At 37.7% G+C, this 20,610-nt stretch overlaps 6 protein-coding genes across 7 annotated transcripts; 3 read left to right on the forward strand and 3 right to left on the reverse strand.

Annotated features, from left to right (window-relative positions):
• Positions 1 to 920: 920 nt before the first annotated feature.
• LOC18011829 (DNA topoisomerase 3-alpha) lies at positions 921 to 7,555 on the reverse strand. Its single transcript, XM_006394165.2, has 24 exons — positions 7,184 to 7,555; positions 6,798 to 6,976; positions 6,623 to 6,695; positions 6,407 to 6,532; positions 6,170 to 6,291; positions 6,015 to 6,087; positions 5,815 to 5,934; positions 5,535 to 5,618; positions 5,255 to 5,434; positions 5,031 to 5,159; positions 4,730 to 4,804; positions 4,561 to 4,650; positions 4,327 to 4,431; positions 3,522 to 3,556; positions 3,153 to 3,282; positions 2,942 to 2,994; positions 2,761 to 2,860; positions 2,612 to 2,650; positions 2,357 to 2,435; positions 2,190 to 2,261; positions 2,014 to 2,085; positions 1,655 to 1,822; positions 1,387 to 1,507; positions 921 to 1,294 (listed from the first exon to the last, which is right to left on the reverse strand). The coding sequence occupies exons 1-24, from the start codon at positions 7,478 to 7,480 to the stop codon at positions 1,024 to 1,026; spliced, it is 2,793 nt and encodes a 930-aa protein (XP_006394227.1). The 5' UTR covers positions 7,481 to 7,555; the 3' UTR covers positions 921 to 1,023.
• A 1,390-nt stretch (positions 7,556 to 8,945) lies between these two features.
• On the forward strand, positions 8,946 to 11,279 carry LOC18011710 (farnesylcysteine lyase). Its single transcript, XM_024151851.1, has 5 exons — positions 8,946 to 9,476; positions 9,789 to 9,962; positions 10,169 to 10,528; positions 10,614 to 10,789; positions 10,881 to 11,279. The coding sequence occupies exons 1-5, from the start codon at positions 8,946 to 8,948 to the stop codon at positions 11,137 to 11,139; spliced, it is 1,500 nt and encodes a 499-aa protein (XP_024007619.1). The 3' UTR covers positions 11,140 to 11,279.
• A 179-nt stretch (positions 11,280 to 11,458) lies between these two features.
• Positions 11,459 to 12,330, forward strand: LOC18011889. The gene is made up of 3 exons (XM_006394167.2): positions 11,459 to 11,675; positions 11,875 to 11,980; positions 12,079 to 12,330. The coding sequence occupies exons 1-3, from the start codon at positions 11,566 to 11,568 to the stop codon at positions 12,091 to 12,093; spliced, it is 231 nt and encodes a 76-aa protein (XP_006394229.2). The 5' UTR covers positions 11,459 to 11,565; the 3' UTR covers positions 12,094 to 12,330.
• Positions 12,331 to 12,625: 295 nt separating this feature from the next.
• On the reverse strand, positions 12,626 to 14,287 carry LOC18011890 (increased DNA methylation 1). The gene has a single exon (XM_006394168.1). The coding sequence runs from the start codon at positions 14,285 to 14,287 to the stop codon at positions 12,626 to 12,628; it is 1,662 nt and encodes a 553-aa protein (XP_006394230.1).
• A 1,421-nt stretch (positions 14,288 to 15,708) lies between these two features.
• LOC18012072 (histidinol dehydrogenase, chloroplastic) lies at positions 15,709 to 18,663 on the forward strand. Its single transcript, XM_024151295.1, has 13 exons — positions 15,709 to 15,854; positions 15,987 to 16,096; positions 16,173 to 16,225; positions 16,328 to 16,400; positions 16,507 to 16,608; positions 16,683 to 16,784; positions 16,881 to 16,952; positions 17,093 to 17,155; positions 17,251 to 17,292; positions 17,378 to 17,437; positions 17,574 to 17,684; positions 17,854 to 18,024; positions 18,117 to 18,663. The coding sequence occupies exons 1-13, from the start codon at positions 15,776 to 15,778 to the stop codon at positions 18,489 to 18,491; spliced, it is 1,413 nt and encodes a 470-aa protein (XP_024007063.1). The 5' UTR covers positions 15,709 to 15,775; the 3' UTR covers positions 18,492 to 18,663.
• A 36-nt stretch (positions 18,664 to 18,699) lies between these two features.
• On the reverse strand, positions 18,700 to 20,490 carry LOC18012073 (vacuolar protein sorting-associated protein 20 homolog 1). Of its 2 annotated transcripts, none has more exons than XM_024151296.1 (6): positions 20,170 to 20,490; positions 19,765 to 19,917; positions 19,481 to 19,633; positions 19,220 to 19,303; positions 18,986 to 19,127; positions 18,700 to 18,878 (listed from the first exon to the last, which is right to left on the reverse strand). In XM_024151296.1, the coding sequence occupies exons 1-6, from the start codon at positions 20,269 to 20,271 to the stop codon at positions 18,853 to 18,855; spliced, it is 660 nt and encodes a 219-aa protein (XP_024007064.1). In that variant the 5' UTR covers positions 20,272 to 20,490; the 3' UTR covers positions 18,700 to 18,852. The 2 variants fall into 2 exon arrangements, with proteins under 2 accessions (XP_024007064.1, XP_006394232.1); XM_006394170.2 differs by having other exon boundaries at positions 18,711 to 18,869.
• Between the last annotated feature and the right edge of the window lie 120 nt (positions 20,491 to 20,610).

The raw sequence follows: 20,610 nt of genomic DNA on the forward strand, positions 1-20,610 counted from the left end.
AGATAAAAGTGTATGATCGAGTTAGGTAAAAAAAATTCTCCATCAGCCTTCCACTAAGATATCGCATTGATTTGAGTAATTTTCAGGAGACGAACCCAAATTCTAACCATGATTTTTATTAACAGTTTAACACACTCAAGATAAAGTTTGGACAGAGATAGGTTTATAAATAAGGTATGAAAGAAAACAAAAATTAGCATGTAATATAAATAACGCTATAACTTTATTCAAACCCACGAGATGTATGAATTAGAAAAAGTAAATTAAGTTTAGATATTTAGGACATTTACTCGTTTTATTTCAGAAAAAAAAAGTCGTCTTTACAATGATCTTCTCCATTATTTTGAAATCTTGTTGGAAGAAAAGGAAAAGAGATGCCTTTCAAACATTCATGGTGTACTAATAAGGGTGTAATATGACTCGAATCATTGATTTAAAATCATATCCCTCGAGGGCGAAGACGAAGAGGAGATATATTAAAGAAGAAAAAAAAATGAAATATCCACATTAACTCGCTACCACATAATAACTTTAATTAAAAAAATTATTAGAGATTAGATATAATCTGGTGGGCACGATTCAGTACAGCACGTGAATTATTATATCTGAGAAATCCAGCTAACCGTGATCTACGCAAATCATGAATTCCAGAGCAAAAGTGGCCGTTCATAATTATTGTAATGGTCACTAAACAAAAAGAAACAACTATAAACCTAACCACTATGAAACATTAAAGTATACTTCACAAAACATCGATAAATTTCGTATGAAATTATAATTAAAATGATCCAATTAAATGATCCATTGTGTTGACCAAAAACGAAATCCAATGTTAGAGAGTACTATATTACTCGACTAGAATTGCAAAGTAGAAAAAAAAAAACATATATTAAGAAAAAAGTTGGTTCTAGTAAAGACAGCATTAAACGTTTTCTTACCGTTTAAGTCCATGGATGGATTATGATTGATTGGATTCACAGTAATTGAACGTACTGTACTAAATATAGTAAGTAAAGTCGCTTACTAAAAGTTACCGTTAGAGTTACGGTTAGGGCAAGCGTTAGCAAAATGTGAAGGATCACCACATGAGAAGCACCTTCTACCACTCACTGGCTCCCCAGTTGCAGAGACGAAGCTTGTTCCACCGCCGCCACGTCCTCCACCGCCGCCACGTGCTCCACCGCTTTGGCCGCCTCTATTTCCACGGCCACGAGCACGGCCTCGTCTACCGCTTCCGCCGCTATTAGAACCTGCTGTTGCATTCCCACTTCCGTTGCTGATGCTATCTTCCCATCTGTCACAAGCATTATAAAAGGCGATTTTGATGTTTTTATTAAGGGGGGAAAAAGATGTATATAGGAAAAATCACTAGTCATGGATTCTTACGCGAAGAAATTGCAGCCTTGTGATGGACATGAGAAGAATCTCCTTCCCCTGTTAGCTTCTGTGTTGGCTGTACGAAGAGCACATGGTGTTCCACAAGTGTTACATGATACTGTAGTTTCATCTGCATTACGACGACAGCAATATTCTCAAATATTATTTACATGTTCATAAGGAAGATTTGATCTAGACGATTTGCATGATTAGTATATACTAGCAAAAGCTCATTGAGAAATGAGATGACCTTTGTTTGCTAAAAAAGGATCATTACCGTTTCCCGGATTTGTTCCAGTAGTAGGACGCGGATTTCGAGATCCTGAAATTCGTGAGGGACAATTAGCAGAAGTATGTCCTCGTTGTTGACAGTGTATGCAGGTATTATTCTGTCTTATGTTGCCTCCTTGGAAATTGTTTGAGGATGCACCTGGAGCTGTCCTTGCTACAAGAATAAATCATCAATTCAATTTCTTTTTTACTATTCACAAGCTGCGCCATACTAAAAGTTCTTGCATTCTTATTTAGGACAGAAGATGATGAATGAATAATTGTGTGATGTCCAATATATACAAATCTGCTAATTTCTTTTACTGCTTGGTCTAACTACGTATTGTGTAACTACGGAGAACTAACCTTGAGAACGGGATCCAGTTCCACATATGTCTATCAACTGTTTAAGAATGTCATCACAGCCACCAACACAGCCTGGTTTTAATGAAACAAACTGGTAATCAGCGACAAAACTGACATGGTGAGCCATACAAAGATAAGCACAGAGTTGGTTCCAAATGTATAAAAAATCTGCATACCTAAGTGATTAGTATCAAAGCCTGGTGGAATTCCAATCTGACGGAACTTGAAACGTATCTTGTAGACGGGAGCTACAGAAAAAAATTGCACGGTTTAACTATTAAGACTAAGGTTTCACCATGTCGATTTTCTGTTCACTGTTTTACTGAAAAATCTGGGGCGGTACCTGGACCACAAGATTGACAAACATCAGCAGTCACAGATGCTTCCAATGTAGGTCCAGGAAGCCAAACTGCATTCCTACACTGAATAATTGGCGAATGTTTTATATTAATAGATGCAAGCAAGAATAGCACACACACAAAAAATACTGAAATGGCAAATTATAAGAATAGCATAATAATTTTTCAGAAATAAGGTATGAATACAGAGAGAAAAAAGTATAATTCATGCGTTCTGTAAAGAGCTGTGAGATACTGACCTGAGGATAACTCATGCATCCAACCATGAAATTGCCATCCTGAAAAGATAGGGGATTAAACTGTTTAGGTAGTTACTCCCATTAACAAGAAGGGGAAGAGCAATTCATATTCCACATAAAAATTTTTTTTTGACAGATTATATATCTACCCGATTCTTCCTGAGCGCCATATCCGATTCGTGGCAAAGGTTGCATCGCCGGACAACTTCACCAGCTGTCTGATTTTCACCTTCATCGGTGTTGTTAGATCTGCACATGCAGTATCAGACAGTGTTATTATGACAGAAAAAGACTTAAACTATACAGTACTCGAGCAAAGTAATGAGTCACCTTTCAAAGAAAATTGTCATTGTTTCTAGGAGCTTTGCTTTTTTGACTCTTGCCTGCGGGAATTAATTGTGTGAGTTACAAAGATATAATCATGGCCTTCAGTTTCAGCCTACTGCATTACCAGCAGCTTCAGGAGAAAAAAAAAAAAAAAAAAAAACAGATTTGGCCTATAGAGAAAAGACGAATAATTAATATAAAAGAGCTCACTCACATCTAAGAAACAAGCTTTCATTTGCTGCAAACAAGTTTGAAGAACTTCAGCTTTAGTCTTGCTGCCAACACTAACTTCATTCATATCATGTTCCATGATGGCTCTGAGATTTGGTTTCCAAAGTTCATACCTGACATAAAATGATTGGCAACAAGAACACATCAAATTCTTAGGAGGCTCTCCAGCATGATATTGATACAAAGAGGTCTCTCCAAATAGATAGGCCCTTAATATAAAGACTAAACATTTCTTCTTCAGTTTTCCTCTAATTACAAGGGAAATATGGTAGAGAGCCACATTAAGGAGCCTCCAAGTTGTTTTAGATATGAGGAAAAATTGTTATTGTATCACATGCAGGTTTATACATACCCCATGTCATCATATCCCATAACAAGCGCCTCGCCCTGTACATTCAGATCAGAACAGTAAGGTAACTTTATAAACATTTTACAGAAATATAAAGGCCTAAAAAGAGAGGTAAATTAAATATATCCCAGGGAGAGGCAATCGTCATTCTTCTGCTATAAATCCAGCAAATAAAGCTAACTCAGATGTTTAATATAGTTTAGAGCTAAGATATCACTACCATTATAGTTTTGCTATAGCTCCAGCAAATAAAGTTCATCAAGATGTTTTATATAGTTCCGAGTCCAGACGACAGTAACATCATATGTATAGACTAAATTTGGAGATATATTATCCTAGGAACCAACCAGTCTGATGTGGTCTAGTAAACAAATTTATATATGAGTTATGACCACAGCAGTTCCTAACTCTAAAGTTTAGGCATTTATTAACATCAATATGCTCTGTGGACTAGACCTAGAATATGAGCTGCGTAATTTTTAAGGCATTCCGTCTGATAAATCAACACACGTTTCGCATCCACTAATCAACATGTACTCTTGTGGAGTAGCAAATTCAGAAAATGTTCTTGATCTTAAAGAAGATCACCCTTTACTTCACCGAAAATATTTCGACTAAAACTAATGCTGAAGGACACAAACAAATTTTGAATAATTCTTGGGGATATGAATAGTACTAATCAAACTTACTAATACACTCTTAAGGTTGAGCTATATCCACACATATACTAGTATATATGTGTGGATATGAATAGAATCAACAAAAGACATTGGGAAACATGAGAAAGGTTGAGTATCATATCAGCTACCAGGTTAGTTGGAGAAAACCGCGTATTAGCATCCTTTGTAGCATAACCCCGATCAAGGAGTTTCTTTATGTGGTCGTGCATTGTCGCATCCGTGCCAATGCCTGCCTACCATTCACAAGAAGGTCGGATAATAAATAGTTACAAACATGATCGGATGAGAAATGTAGGAACTAATGAACAAAAATATGCAAACACCACCGTGATAGGAGGGGCAAACAAGACGGTTTTAATCACCTTGTCCATACAACTTAGTAAGTCAGCTTCACTCAATAGCGGTGGTGGTCTTGTTACTGCTGAATCAAGAGTCAAACGTGTTGGGATAAACTGCACATTACCAGACATTCAGAATCGTATTTGATTGTTCTGGCTGTAAGAACTAAGTAGAAGGGTAGCCAAAAAAAACCTGCTGCCCTTTTTCGTATACTGGAATCACTGAACCTCCCCACGATTCAAAGCGGTACACTTCAAGGTAATTTTTCTGGTCACACAAAGAAAAATCAAGCACTGATCAACTCATCCCACTCCAAAGTTATAAGCCAAATAGCAGCAATACCACCTAATCACTAAATTTTCTCCCCGTTGTATAAGTTTTACTGCGCTACCAAAACAGAGAAACACCCTCATATGAAAGCAGCTTTACATTTCATTACAGCGTAAACCACAGAGATCAAGACTGTACTGTAGAAGCGAGTAACAAGTCTTACAGCTAATATTGCTCTCCCAGATGCAGAAAAGCGCTCGCCAGCAATATCAATTTCAACTGTAGTTTCAGCAGCAATTGCTGGCTGGGAAACACATGCTAGGTAATGGCGGACAACTAGCTCATATACATTCTGGAAAAGTGAAAAAAAAAAAACGTTGGCTCCAACGAAAAAACAATATCATACCTATGCTTGGGTATGTTAACCAAACTGACTGCTATACTTACAAGGTGATCTCTGCTCCAGTTAGACTCTCCGCTTGAAAATTTAGTTGGGTGAATGGGAGGGTGAGCCTTGTCATCATGACCACCATTCCCAGGGTTTCTCCAGTGCCCCCCCTCAGGCTCTAATAGTCTTTGTGCATATGGACCCCATGCAGGATGTCTTGTTTGTTCCTCTACCATAGCCTAGACACAACTAGAGATCCTAAGAGACTAACAACCGAAGCATCAAAGTAAATCATAAACTCCAAATTAACCTTATTGGCTCATGAGAAAAGTTACCCACACGTAAATCGGTCCTGCTCGAAAAAGAATCGGTCTCTGTACGAGGATAGCTGATGAAACCAGCCTGATATAACTCTTCTGCCACCTATCCAGACATTGTTGATGTTATTAAACATAAACAGCAAGATCTAGTTGCATTTTAAAAGCCAAGCAATCTACAAGAAAGCAGAAAACTATACGAAGATACAATAGGAATTAAAATATTTTGGAAAACATGCAGTCCTAATAGGCCAAAAAACTGATAGGAAACTTATGTGAACCAATCTAATACTCGTTCAGACCTTCATAGTATGCTCTGAACTCAGGCGGAAGTATCTTGAAGCGCGTTTTTCAAGTTCAATGGTGTTCAAAGGATAAGGAGGATACTTAAATTTTTCCCTTGGATGTGGGACATTCATTACCTGGTAGGAGATTAAAAGGGACACACGTATTAAGTAGAAGATGCAGTATCAGATGGTAAAGATGTTTCTTGTGTACTCACAGTGGCAGTAGGTTCCAGGACACACATCTCATATAATATGACAGCTGAAACATAATCAAATAGATGACCACGCCTGCAATAAAAGTTACATCAATGCCAAATTCAAGGACAATAGACCGGGAAACAACGATACGCCTGGAAGTTGATAAAAGTACATCCAATTAAAGGTGGCAAGGCCTTCTTCTGATTCGTGAGAACAGTTGATTGTCCAAAACTCTTCTGGTTCATGTGCCTGGATCTCCCAGTATCTCTCTACAATAAAGCCGAGTGTAGGAAACTGCAGTTGAAGCAGAAAAATATCAATTTAAGCTGCATGAAAACAATGCATAACCTGACTCTGATATACATAATGGGAGTGATAGTTCTGATAGTTACTGGCACTGGTATCAAACCTGACAAGGACCATAACTTATAACACGACTTCTCTCCTCACCACCCGTGGAGTCAATAGAGAACCGATCTTTCAGCAGCATAGTCTGAAATCTAGTGAAAGAAGCACCAATGCGTAGGTCTATTTCCTAAAGTATTAAAAAAAAAAAATTAGTCAATACAAATTTTATAGAGAATATTAACGCATACGCATTACAGGGACTTCAGGAGAAACTCACTTGTCTAGCATCTACAGCCTGAGCAAATAATTGATTAGGCTCTCTGAGATTTTGAGCTGCTTCGTGAATTTCCCTAGAAATTCCAATCCCAACACACCATTAGACTAGGTTCCACAGTTTGAAGTAGAGTGAGCAAGAGAAAACACATGAAATAAAGCGGGCATGACTTCTCTACCTGTCAATTAACGCAGAGAAGTGAGCTCTCCGTATAAAAAGATTTTGTTTAACAGCTCTACAAACATCTACAACTTCAAATGCAATGTTTTCACCTTCCCTATCACAATCAAGCCACAGCACAAGCCAATCGCTTTTCCTTGCTTCCTCCTCCAATGTCTTCTTAATATCTTTCTTGTCCTAACTCGCTCAAAACCAGAATTAAACAAAAGTTGAAACCCAGCACACGCAACTCCATCATATGGCGAATCAAAGGTCATGGTCCCATTTTGTACAGTTGCAATTAGCAATAAGTCAAGAACAATTTCTAATTAGAGAAGCATTGACTAACTACCCAAAATTACGCATACAATTAGAGGTCAATAACACACACGGGACATGAAATACCTCGGGAACGTGTTTCATGACCGGAGCTTGGTAGAGATCTGCAGGGTCGCAGGAATGCCACTTGCGGAAGCGATCAGAGAACTCAAGCTCCATCAGGTGACCGATGACGGAGGTCATTAGCATACGACATGGCTGGCCATTGATGGCGTAATCGAACTCAAAGATTTTGTTGTACCGAGACCTACCCTCCCGAGTCCGGAAACTTCCACGGGATAGAATCCCCGCCACTGACTTCGCCACGGAGGGCTTCTCAGCCACGTTTAACACTGTCACAGGGCCACCGCCTCGCCGCGACATCGTCTGAGAAAAGTCCGGTTCGAAATTTTTGATTTTTTTTCTTAGTAAGCGAATTTTGCACAATTTTGCCGCCCTTGTGTCACTTTGACCGGCAAATTACATTTTCGATTCGATCTTAAATTTACGTTGTGGGAAACTTTTCGAAATTACAAATAAGCCCCCACGTTTGATTATTTTTAGGGCCGGCACAAAGTTTCTCCTTTTGTGGTAGGCCCAAATTTACCAAATGAGTATCTTTCGAAAATTAGTTAAAAGTTAGTAACAAATAACTGAAACAAAACGAGCTTACCACAACTTTATTTTCTTAACGCCTTGTTAACTTACGAGTTACGATCAAAAGACTTGGTACACAACTACCAGTCTACCACAATTGTTACTATGAAATTATTGAATCTAAAAAAATTCCAACTATTCTCATTCTAAAACAATAGGATGAATTGAAGATGAATTTTGATCTTTAAAACTTGTGAGTGTCTCTTGACAGGAAAAAAAAAAAGACTTTTAAGTGTTTGACGCGATTACTGTTTTAATTTCTTAGTACACTTGCACCTTTAAAAAACACTGAAATAATAATACTACACTATAGTGTATAGACTATAGGATTTAATTAGGCCTAAGTAATAGAGACGAAGTCAGGAATCTTATATATAAAACTTGGCGTTGGAGAGAGCGCCACTTGTCATTTTTAAACATTAATAAAATAATTAATTAATTATTTTTAAAGCAAACAAATTAAAACACATTAAAACATATTAAAAATATTAAAACATTTTAAATTACATCAAAACACATTAAAGCACATTAATAAATATTTATATATATTTATATTAGAATGAAATTCAAATTTAATTTAAACATATAAAAACTTATATATATTATATAATACAAGACTTTTTAAATGTACAACTCTATTTTTTAAAAATGTTTTAAAATTTATTTATAAACTAAAAAAATTAATGTATTTTTAATGCAAGTGAAAAAAAATTATGAGACTAAATAAGTTAAAAAGTTTCAAATAATATTATATAAAAATTTAACTAATAAAATTATAAAACACAAATCATATTTAATAAATAATTAAAAAGATAAAAGTTAGTAAAAATAATAGTAAAAAGAAAGATATCCACATAAAAATGTCATCTATGGTTTTTTTTTAAATAATAAAAAAGATGGAATCAATAAAATATATATAACCAAAAAAATCAAATGATAAATTAAGAAATTAACAAGTATTATATTAGTAAGATTTATTAGAATAAAAAGAATATAAAAATTGAAGAAAAATTGAGACTATTTAATACAACTTGTAAAAAAGATTACATATAATGTATTATCAAGAAAAAATCGAAGAAAATATAAATATTTTAGATAAAAATATATTAATAGCAAACATAAAATTCAATAGAAAATATTTAAAATATATAAATTAAAATAATGCGCAGATTCTATCCTAGTTGAATTAAAAATGAATTTCTCTCCGATAGGAATCTCCCTTCTCCTCGCTCTCCTATCGCCGACTCTTCTCTCTGGCTCCGGCGATTCCAGGACCCTCGAGGATGAATTTCCTCCGACTGTATGTATCGTCGGGAGTGGAATCGGAGGCTCATCTGTCGCTCACTTCCTCCGTAACTACTCTGTTTATAGCGACTTGGATCGAGCCCGGATTCTGATGTTTGAGCGTCACGAGATAGTCGGTGGGCGCATGAGGACCGTTACCGTCTCCGGTGATACGTTCGAGGCTGGCGGTTCGATTCTGCACCCGAAAAACTACCACGCTCGAGATTTTGTGGAGAGGTTCAACTTGACGGTTCGATTGCCGACGCCGATTGAAGAATCCTGCGCTCTCGGAATCTGGGATGGGAATAAGTTCATCTTCAAGACATTCGGTTCGAGTATCAAATTTCCGTTTGTGGATAAGATCGTCTCTTGGGTGAATGATTTGTACATATTCGTGCGTTACGGGTTTTCACTGTTGAGAATGAGTAGCTTCATTGAGGTAATTCTTCTTATCTTCCACTGAGATATTTTTTCGTGAATTTACAGTTGTATGAGCAAATGTAGAATGTTTGATTTCAGAATTGGCTATTTTGAGTAAAGGAATGTTTCATATCTAATAGAATTATATATAGCGTGAAGTTGCAAGAACTAGTTTTGTAAACTATTTATACTTGCTAGTAACCAAAACGATCGTTTTGTCAACTCTGTGTAAATTTGAGATGTTTTTGTTACAGTGACTCAATTTTGCTTTAGTGTGTAACTGTGTGTGTGATCCTCTTGTATATTAACTGGTGTATTTTCATGGATATAGAATACAGTTGGTAATTTCTTGAAGTACTATGAGAGTCTAGAATCAAGACCTGTCTTCGACAATGTTGAAGGGATGCTTAAATGGTCGGGCCTGTACAATCTCACAAAGCTGACTTTACAGGAGAAATTATCTGAAGCTCAGCTATCTCCTTTATTAGTCAACGAGCTAGTTACCGTAAGCTTACTCATTGTCTGAACTCAGTTTGATCTCTTATTTTTGACATGATCCTCTGCATGACATGCATTCTGGTGATAGGAATTACATTTGATATAAACTATAACAAAACTTTTAATGTCAACTTATAACTCTTGTCTTTTAACAATCACTGCCAAAAATCTTCGTAGTACAAACTTTTTGTTTGTTCATTTTGTCGTCTCCAGGTTATTACTAGGATAAACTATGGACAAAGTGTACTCATCAGTGGACTAGCTGGTGCAGTCTCCTTGGCTGGTTCAGGTGGAGGATTATGGTCTGTTGAAGGTGGGAACTGGCAGATGGCTGCAAAACTGATCAATCATTCAGATGTAACATTACACCTGAACGAGCAAATTGATTCCATTTCACATCACGGTAACTATTACGAGCTTAACTCCACAAAAGGAAACTGCTTCAAGTGTGATATTACAGTAGTTTCTACACCGCTAGACGAGGTGGATATTCAGTTCTCACCCGCGATCTCAATTCCCAAGAGGGAATTACAGCACACGCACGCAACTTTCGTGAGGGGACTTTTAAACCCGGTAAGTGTCAATCACTGTGGAAGTTGGTGATGATGATATCGTTTGTCTCCAAAGCTAATATTTGATGTTTTCTTTCTAAATAAAGGGATATTTTGGGATAAAATCGGTTTCGGATGTTCCAGTTTTGGTGGGAACTCTTGAAGATCCTCGAATTCCATTCTCAAGCATCTCGATTCTAAGGAAATATAGCGAAACAGATATGACATACAAGATATTTACGCGGCAGCCTGCATCAGATTTATTGCTTGATGAACTCTTCAGGTAGTTACAACTCAAACCATGTCAGATTGATTACTAACTTAGATCTCTCTTCAGTTTCACTAAAGCTTGTCGTTCTTCTTCCTCAAAACAGTGCGAGAACCGAAACCGTTCGCATAGACTGGGGTGCATATCCCAAGTACCACGCGCCTGAAGTTTTTGCACCGTTCATATTGGATGATCATCATTTGTACTATGTGAATGCTTTTGAAAACGCAGCTAGCACAATGGAGACAAGTGCAGTGGCTGGTGAGAATATGGCGAGGCTCATAATTTCTAGATACAGGACAGAAAAATCATCGTCTTCCTCGGACACAAGAAGCTGTAGTTCTGGTCTGCACTCAGACTTGTGAACAAACTTAATTTCTTTTGTTCAAAAAAGAAAAAGACACTGTTGTACGAAGAAAAGTATGAGATATATATCCATATGTATATAAAAAGAGAAACTTGAAGCTGTAAAAACTGTAACCTAAAGCTGTCTTTGTTTTCAGTTCTTGAATCAGACCATAATCATAGAGTTTAAAATAAAATAAAAAGCAACAAAATTGAAATTTTTATCAACAAAAATAGGTAAACTATAAAAAAAAATTAAAATTTTGAAGGGTTTATCCCTAAAATAAATAAAGTTATTGAATGTAATGAAAAGCCCCATAAACATAGCACAACATAAAAAGCAGCCCATTTTGGCAGAATACGCGTTTCCCACCTGCGTTGTCTTGGTAAAAGCAAAGCAACAGAATCGAAGCCAAGAGGTCAATCAATCTCTGATCGGCGAGGCGATGGGTTGCTTCAGTTGCTTCGACGGAGCCCAAAAGCAACAGCGTAAGGAAGAAGAGAGACAAGCCTCCGCCGAAGCTCGTGCCAGAGCCGCCGAAGCTGCTATGCGACGGTTTCCTCTCTTTTCTCTTCTTCTTCTTCTTCTTTTTTTTTTCCGATTTCGAATCGCATCTGTTGAAATTGACTATTTTATGTTGCAAAATCTTAACTATTTCAGTTAAAATGAATTAAAACTAGTGATTGGATTTATTTTAGGCTAGGCTTGTTCCTGAACTTTGTAGATATGGATTTTGTTTTGGCATGTAACGCAGACAAGAACAGTTTGAAAAGTCTGCAGCTGGAAGGGCTGCACAAGCTCAAATACAGCAAATGGCAAAACAATCAGCTAATACTAACAAAGGAGAGCCTGTTCTTAAGGTGTTGTGTCCTCGTACTTTTTTTCCCCCTTTAATTGTGTATTTACCAAGTGAAGCTCATAGTTTGCTTATTGGCTTAATCTTTGCTATCAATTGCAGTGGCAAATGACGTAGCGATGGGACAGGCTTTCTAAGAATTGTGTGCTTCTCAAGGTGTGCAAGACTTTTAATGTGCTTCCCTTATTCATCTAATTACCTTTTGAATTTGCAAGAAAAGAAAACAGAGTAACAAGTTTGTATATGTATAGTAGTAATAATAAATGTAAAGATATCATCTTTTCTTGTTTTTATTGTGAGCTCCTAACCTTGCAATATAGTTTGAAATTGTTCAATAAAAGTTGTTTAGATCAATCTTGGAATATCAGGTCAAATGAGCTGATAGCTTCTAGTTCATCGGCATGAGCCTTAGATTCGTCTCTATCCATCTGTGATTGATGGGAATGTCTGAGGCCATATTTATACAATCGCTACAATCGTTAGAAAAATGATGGATCCTATCTGATTAAATAAGGAGACCCGCATCTAATAATAGACAAAAGATGTACAAGTTATCTGCTTTGTTGTTCCACATCAAGATTTCTTACTATATATCCAGTAGAATCAATCTTTACATCAGAAACAAAAAATCGAAGACTTCTTTCCACTCCTAATCCGTGAGGCTTGATTCTCTAGAGTCTTCTCTATGCATCAGAAACTTATGGCACATCACAGTACCAACAAAATCAAGCATCCCATGCTTCACAAGCTCCAACCTCTCCCAACTTTCCATTACCGAGAACCCAAACCGCTGAGTCCAAGTGTTTACAACATCTGCTGCAGCCGGTAAGACCAATCTGCAAACTCCCATTCGAGACAGTTGCTTCTCCAGCTCATCCATAAGCACTCTACACATCCCACTTCTCCTGTAATGAGGCAATGTCGACACCAAAGGGATTTCAGCTACATCTTTGTCAACTCTCATTGCCGCCACCGTAATAGGCTCATTCTTCCTCTCAATCAAAACCGTGTAGAAGCCGCGACCCACACCAGTTGCGTCTTTCCTGAATATCAGTTCCTCGACGAGATCTCTCCCAGAGAAAGGATCTTTTGAAGGCTCAAATCCCTGGTGAAGTATCTCAACAGCAGAATCTAGCTTGGAGATTTGTTCATCATCATAGTGTTCTTCATCATTAGGAGCTCTCATCAAAGTCCAAACCAAATCCTCGTCGCCTACTGCAATCTTGCGACCTAGGAGGCCCTGAAGAGCGTTAAAGACTCTGCTGCATTGACTACTGCAGAACCAGCCTCTGCAAGAAACAAGACAAGGCACTTGTTTCAAACACTTGAGATGGAATCTTCTTTGGCACTGCTCACAAGTCATCAACTTGCTGTTTCCTGATGTTTCCATTGATCCACAGATATCGCAGCAGCAACAAGGACAGAACCAGAGCTTTTCCTCGGGAATACTGAGCAAACCGAGGCAGGTATGGTGAAATGCTGATGGGCAACCATCACAAAGAAGCAACTCTCCACCATAATGGCAGACGCAACACACATCACAGTTCTTTTCCGGGCCACAATCTTTTCTCCAGAACCTTACAGACTCTTTCTCACACATTTTGTTCTTCTTTTCCATCACTTGTAAGATATTCCTCAGCGATTTCCCAAAACTCGGCCTTTCCTCGCCCTTATCTAACGCAGCAGCCGTCTGCCTTGTCCTCTTCTTTACTTGTTGGTTTATTACATCAACATTCATCAAATCAGAGGAACGATTCTTCTCTTCGTTCGCATGAAACGCAGCCGTATCACAATCCTTCGCTCTCTTCTTCTTCGACACATCCACATTAGGAAGGATTTTGACGGAAGCACACGAAAGAGTCTCTTCGTTGTTGGGGACTGAGCGATTAACATAGCAATCCTCCAATCTTTTTCTTTTCTTCCTCGTCTTCTTCGAAACATCCTCAACTAATGAGAGCTTAATCGGAGAGCAAGACGAGTCAGATTTGGAAAGGATTTGTTGTTGTTGTTGTTGTTGTGTCGAGTCGTCTTCATGATCGACGCAACTCAAACAAGCTGTAGCTAAAGAATAGAACCACCTTCCGTTGGGAGACTTATAACGCAACTCTCGCTTGTTCCGTCTCGGATAGTAAGCGAAAACCCAACCAAGAGCCGAGAGATGCTTCTTCACCTTCGTCGAGATATCCGACCGTCGAGTTCCTTTATCGGTCTTCTTCCCGTTTTTTACAATAGAAAGCCATTGTCGGATTGATTCCGGGTTCAATTCCGCTTCTACGCTAACGAAATTACAGGGATCTTTTGAATCTTCCATGTTCTTCCAAACTTTCAGAAGTTAGATTTTTTAGAATTCATCTCATCATCAATCAGAATATCAGATGGTTATTAGCTTTTATGAGACCGTCATAGGGTTTTTAGAGGGTTTATTTCGTCTATATTACTCGTTTTATTATTTTGAGAAAAAAGGAAATTTTCCTTGATTACACCCACTTAATTAAATCTTTAACAAAAATAAAAGGGATTTCTTTTTCTTTTAAGAATGTTTAAAAATCGTAAGAAAATATATATATAGTTTTTATTTTATTGAAAAGACTAGAGAATTGGGAAAACAACAAATAATTGAACAACTGAAACTGGATGAGTCTTGTAAACTCATGTTAATTCTTAATTGATGAGCGTAGATCAAATCATACCTTAGGTCATCTCAATGTAGAAATTAAACCTTCGTCTCAACGAGATTGACAATCGGAGTGGTTAGCTTACATCTTTAATTGGTATCTTTAATTAGTATCAGAACCCTTAATAACATTTACTAAGAACTGACAAATTCTTTGACATGTTTTTCCTGTGGTCTTTCTCCATGCATCTATACTTCTTTTCATCTCTCACTTTTTTTTGGCCACTAGGACCTCTACGAATGGCCAAAAACAACAAAGCTCTAAACTTAGAAGCTTGAAATCTCAGAGACCTTGTGACGACTAACCCCCCAAGGTGCTGCATCTCATCACAGGAGGGAAGATCGCCTGATAACCTCGCGTGACAAGCGGATTTAAGAGAGATAATAAACCATAGGTGTGAGAGAGTAATAACAAATCAAGTGGTACAAAACGTCTAATAACATGTATCTCAAAGTGGGATTTGATTGTAGAGACAAGAGGCTTTCGACAACCAAGTCCTATCTCTTGATTTAATAAATGCACATGCAAGATTTCATCAACGAGTAGAGAAACAATGATGATGAGAGCTGCAAGCGTGGAAGATCAAATTCTACCGAAGGAAAAACATACCGAGAATCATGAAAGTAAAAGCGAGAACGAATGAAGAATAAAGGAGGAAGAAGAAGAACCAACTTTCCGATCATAAAACCCCAAATCAAGATAGTAGAAGAATCGGGAACAAGACTAAAACCGATTCAGAAGCGTGATCACATACCGAGAAAAAACGAGTAGCTGAGAGAGAGAGAGAGAGAGAGAGAGAGAGAGAGAGAGAGAGAGGGACAAGCGAACGAATCTGTTTTCTCTCGCTTAAACAGCTGGATCACAACGAGACGAAGCTCTCTTCTGATTCCTCTCTCGAGTCGTCCTTGTCTACTTTAGGTGTGTACCTTGATCGCCAAGAAAGTATGGGTCTTTGAAGGGCCGGATCACTTTAATTTGAAATGGGCCCTCGACAATGCATATTAGCATAGCATTCGGAAATGTTATATACTCCACTTAAAAAAACATCACTGACACGTGTAATTATAAGGTCAGACAAAATTCATCAATTCCTTTCATTTTCGCCGGCGACACACACCGGTGAAATGTCATTGGATCTGTCTCGTCTTTCCCTTCCATGTTCGCCTCGTCTCTCTTTTTCCACTCACGCTGCTTCGAGGAAAGGTGCGAATTTCATGATTCGTCGATTTGGATTTTTTTTTATTCCCCAAATTCTAGGCTTGAATTTTCGGGTTTATGAGATTCAAGTTCCGTTTTTGCTCAACCAAGTGTTGTCGCTCAATTGCTTTTTTACAGGATACGTTAATTGCTCGATGAAGTCCTACAGATTATCTCAACTTAGTTTTTCCCAAGTTGAAAACTTAAAGGCACGCCCTCGCATTGACTTCTCATCTATCTTCACCACTGTAAGTTTTCCCCTACCCTTTAAATTCTTCTTCTTGGTTTGCAATTTTCAATCTCGCTCACATTATACTATATCAGGTTAACCCAATCATTGACGCGGTTCGTAGCAAAGGAGATGTTGCTGTCAAAGAGTAAGTGACTGGTTCTTTACTATTTCAATGGACTCTTTATTGTCTTTAGTTTCATTCTTCCCATGAGCGCTCTTCATTACATTTTAACTGCTTCTATTCCAGATACACTGAAAAATTTGACAAAGTTCAACTGAATAAAGTGGTGGAACATGTGTCCGAGCTTTCTATTCCTGAGGTAGTTGATTATTAACACCGTATATTTAAGAATTTTGATTCAATGCTCTTTCATGTGTAGTAAATGAATTTCCTTTCTCTGTATGAATGCTTTTTTTTGTATGAAGCTTGACCCCGCGGTAAAAGAAGCGTTTGATGTTGCATATGACAACATATATGCATTTCACCTGGCCCAAAAGTCAACTGAGAAAACCGTTGAGAACATGAAAGTAAGTCGATTCAATTACCCTCTATCAGCTACTTAAGTCTTCACAATAATCTTCAACTTTTTTTTGTATGTTAGGGTGTCAGATGTAAAAGAGTGTCAAGATCTATTGGGTCTGTAGGTCTTTATGTTCCTGGTGGAACAGCTGTTTTGCCATCCACCGCTTTGATGCTTGCAATTGTAAGCTCTCTCCTGTTTAATATTATTTTTTATCTTTTCATTCTTCTTGTAATTCTGACATAATCTGGTCTTCTTTTTCCTTATTTCCTCTCTCAGCCTGCTCAAATTGCTGGATGTAAAACAGTTGTCCTCGCAACTCCACCAGATAAAGAAGGAAGCATATGTAAGGTAGCATTCCAGCTATTTTTTTCGTTTTTCTGGGAGTATTATTATTCACATTTTTATCTATCTTGCTGCTGAGCTGATGGGTTCGTTATGCTTTTTTTTTTAATTTTGTTGAAAGATGGTTTGTTATGTTGTTGATGCAGGAGGTGCTATATTGTGCTAAGAGGGCTGGTGTAACTCACATACTTAAAGCTGGTGGAGCGCAGGTGTGTCTGTGTTTGCCTTTTCACATATATTTTCATGATGGCCATCTTTTTTTTTTATTTGTAAGGTTCTTAAAACTTTCCATTTGACATTGCAGGCTATAGCTGCCATGGCCTGGGGGACAGATTCTTGTCCTAAGGTATAAACAGGGTATAATATACTTCAGTACCTTATATCAGACATTTTGCCAATCGCACATGAATTTCGTTTGGTTATTATGGCAGGTTGAGAAGATTTTTGGTCCTGGGAATCAGTATGTTACAGCTGCTAAGATGATTCTTCAAGTACCGATATCTTTCCTCTATTACTTGTGGTCCTAACTTGTCTAGACTACTCTTTATCATTCAAGAAAACTGAAACGAAAAGGAGTTTATGATTTATCGGAGATTTACTCTCATTTTTTTTTTTTCTTTACTTCAGAACAGCGAGGCAATGGTTTCGATTGATATGCCTGCTGGCCCTTCAGAAGTTCTAGTAATCGCTGATGAACATGCTAGTCCAGTTTACATTGCAGCAGACTTGCTTTCTCAGGTATATTCCTCTCTCACTGGGCATAAAAAGAAAGCTAAATTTCTCTTTCAATCTACAGAACATTTTCAGTTTAACACATCAGGATGAGTTTGTGTCTGCCTTATTTCTTTTCTTATTATCGAACCTGCTAACTTGTACATTTTTTTTTCTTTTGTTGGTTTCTCTGCAGGCTGAGCATGGTCCAGATAGTCAAGTTGTTCTTGTTGTTGTAGGCGATGGTGTAAATCTCAAAGCCATCGAAGAAGAAATTGCCAAGCAGTGCAAAAGCCTACCTAGAGGAGAGTTTGCTTCAAAAGCTCTAAGTCACAGTTTCACAGTTTTTGCTCGAGATATGATTGAGGTACGCTCTCTTTACGGTCACACTCACACTTACTGTTACTATCTCAAAACAGCATGCGTAAAGATCACCATTTGCTTTTTTAATACCTCCAGGCAATAAATTTCTCAAATCTGTATGCACCCGAACATTTGATCATCAATGTCAAAGACGCTGAGAAATGGGAGGGACTGATCGAGAACGCAGGTTCGGTTTTCATGGGGCCGTGGACTCCAGAGAGTGTTGGAGATTACGCAAGCGGGACTAACCACGTTCTTCCAACATACGGATATGCGAGAATGTACAGTGGTGTTTCTCTCGACTCTTTCTTGAAATTCATGACTGTACAATCCTTGACAGAGGAAGGTCTGCGAAACCTCGGTCCATATGTGGCGACTATGGCTGAAATCGAAGGTCTAGATGCACACAAGAGAGCCGTCACTCTCAGGCTCAAGGACATCGAAGCCAAACAGCTTTCCCAAACAAATTAATTTAAGAGCAGTTTCAGATTCAATGGAGGCAAAGATTGTTATGAGTTTTTGACATGGGAAAAACAAATTTGGTTTCTTTTGATTGTTTGATTAGATAATAACAATAATATAATAGATGTTGTTACACTCATTGTCATTTTCATCATTGAAATCCGAAACCTTTCACATTTAACTTACGACCATTATACCAAAAAGTAGTTAGTGGTGTGGATTTTCGACGAACATACAATTGGATTCCAGAAATATTTTGTTCTTTACAAATGACAGAGACTTCAAGATTATACAGAAAACATCAAGAGCATCAAAGAAAAAGGTGCTAAAAGAATGATAAAAGTCGCTGTGTTGATCAGTTTCTTCTACCTCAAGCTGGCAAAGGTTCTTCGAGAATTGCATCGGGAAAGGAACAGACCAAACAAAACATGTCCAAAGTTTAGTTCTTGCAATTCTAAAATACCATCACAAGGGGAAGAAGAAGAAAGGAAAAAAAAAAAAACCTTTTCTCTTGTCGGCGGATTCAGCTGGTGTGATTTCCGCATTGGAAGCGACGGGTGTATGTGTTGGCACATCCGGAAGATCCAGCTTCTCAGATTTTTGAGACTCCGTTGTCCGCACTTCAGGCATCTCATCAACAATAAGCTATAAACAAAACATACATCATCATGAGTCTTTCTCCCTATATTAAAGATGATAATAAGCACGATTGTTTCCCTTTGACACATGAAACATACCTGGCTTTCTAGGTTGTCAAATTCTGCTAATATCTCTTCTTCATCCTCTGCTGATAGTTTCTCTCCCAATATAGCATTCAGCTCCTGACATCCAAAGATGTTATAGACTCAAACACAGAAGCTTGACTACTTATAGAGGATTTCAAAGCTAGACGAGATCGAGACAATATAAATGCCGGCAAAAGTTGTAACAGAAAAACAACAGTGAATACAAACGCAGCACATACACGATACAGAAAAAAAAAAAAAAAATTGACTCACATCTTGATACGCTTTAGCATCAGCGGTATCATCCATAAGTTTTTGAACATCATCAAGATCCACCTCACTTTGAATCGCTTTAATAGCACTGCTACCCTGCTTTAAGCTCTCAAAAACTGCTTTTTGTTTGCTCGTAAGTTCAATATCTGCCAACTGAGTCACAATGAAAGTTTGAATATACGTCTCTTTCATTAGGTTTCTTCAAAAGTCACAATTGTGCATCAACAGAGATGATACTAGACGTAAAATAAACACAAAATTAAAGCAGTAGGAGATAGACTTACTTGTTGTTCAACATTGATGACCCATTGATCTACTTGCTTCAACAGCTCTTCCTGCGTCCGTTTCTTCCTCAATGCTAACAAAGCCCTGTCCTTTCGATTTTCTCGGATTAAGTTTCTTGCAGCTTGCTTTTCAGCTTCGATAACTTTATCAAGCTAATATAGGAAAAATCAGGAAGATGAGTTAAAATAAGAAATAAGCTAAAGAACTTCAAAGCTGGAGGTTTTTTCATCAGTACTAACAATCAATTCACTGTTCCTTAGACTTTGGGAGATTTTAACTAATTAGGATTTCGAATGAATCAAAACTATACGATTAAGCATTTCAATTCAAAAAAATATAAAAGGACCTAAAATTCGATCAAAATCAATCCCCTAAATTCAGATAAACAAGTGAGAATCAAAAACCTGCTGTTGATATTGACCGAGCTTGCGCCTCTGGGTTTTAAGAGAGAGAATCGCTCGATCAACCTCCGTGATCTGTGGTTTCTTCACGAACAAATTCCCCATCTATTACCACTTATCGAATCCAACAATAAAGCAAATCAAAAGATTTCGATGAGAAAGTATAGACGAAATCGATTAGTCTCTAAGATGACGCCAATTTCAAACTAAGTCCAATTTCTGTTTCTCTTTCTTTCTCTGTACGCTTTTTCTGTTGGATCAACAACAGAGTTACAGAAACAATCCCCAAAGCAAATGTTAGAGAGAAGCACGAACCGGACTCAGAAATTTCTAATCGAGATCGATTCGATTGGAACGTGCTACGTTAATTCGTTTTATAAATCGGCCGGTTTGATTCTAAAGAAACCGGACGGTTTAGAAGGATGGGTCTGGATTTGAATTCGT

Source organism: Eutrema salsugineum, unplaced genomic scaffold (assembly GCF_000478725.1).
Source record: "Eutrema salsugineum unplaced genomic scaffold, Eutsalg1_0 scaffold_6, whole genome shotgun sequence".
In the NCBI taxonomy this organism is placed as follows: domain Eukaryota; kingdom Viridiplantae; phylum Streptophyta; class Magnoliopsida; order Brassicales; family Brassicaceae; genus Eutrema; species Eutrema salsugineum.

Bases quoted from the DNA above. Each gene is read 5' to 3' on its own strand.
- LOC18011889 (XM_006394167.2), top strand. From the start codon at position 11,566: ATGGGTTGCTTCAGTTGCTTCGACGGAGCCCAAAAGCAACAGCGTAAG. The intron at 11,676-11,874 runs GTTTCCTCTCTT...CATGTAACGCAG, and splicing joins GCCGAAGCTGCTATGCGACG to ACAAGAACAGTTTGAAAAGT.
- LOC18012072 (XM_024151295.1), top strand. From the start codon at position 15,776: ATGTCATTGGATCTGTCTCGTCTTTCCCTTCCATGTTCGCCTCGTCTC. The intron at 15,855-15,986 runs GTGCGAATTTCA...GCTTTTTTACAG, and splicing joins TCACGCTGCTTCGAGGAAAG to GATACGTTAATTGCTCGATG. The intron at 17,685-17,853 runs GTATATTCCTCT...GTTTCTCTGCAG, and splicing joins CAGCAGACTTGCTTTCTCAG to GCTGAGCATGGTCCAGATAG.
- LOC18011710 (XM_024151851.1), top strand. From the start codon at position 8,946: ATGAATTTCTCTCCGATAGGAATCTCCCTTCTCCTCGCTCTCCTATCG. The intron at 9,477-9,788 runs GTAATTCTTCTT...TCATGGATATAG, and splicing joins GAATGAGTAGCTTCATTGAG to AATACAGTTGGTAATTTCTT. The intron at 9,963-10,168 runs GTAAGCTTACTC...TGTCGTCTCCAG, and splicing joins TAGTCAACGAGCTAGTTACC to GTTATTACTAGGATAAACTA.
- LOC18012073 (XM_024151296.1), bottom strand. From the start codon at position 20,271: ATGGGGAATTTGTTCGTGAAGAAACCACAGATCACGGAGGTTGATCGA. The intron at 19,918-20,169 runs GTTTTTGATTCT...TTCCTATATTAG, and splicing joins TCGGTCAATATCAACAGCAG to CTTGATAAAGTTATCGAAGC. The intron at 19,634-19,764 runs GTAAGTCTATCT...ATTGTGACTCAG, and splicing joins TCATCAATGTTGAACAACAA to TTGGCAGATATTGAACTTAC.
- LOC18011890 (XM_006394168.1), bottom strand. From the start codon at position 14,287: ATGGAAGATTCAAAAGATCCCTGTAATTTCGTTAGCGTAGAAGCGGAA.
- LOC18011829 (XM_006394165.2), bottom strand. From the start codon at position 7,480: ATGTCGCGGCGAGGCGGTGGCCCTGTGACAGTGTTAAACGTGGCTGAG. The intron at 5,160-5,254 runs GTAAGTATAGCA...TCACTTTTCCAG, and splicing joins ACTGGAGCAGAGATCACCTT to AATGTATATGAGCTAGTTGT. The intron at 2,861-2,941 runs GTGACTCATTAC...CTGCATGTGCAG, and splicing joins ATGACAATTTTCTTTGAAAG to ATCTAACAACACCGATGAAG.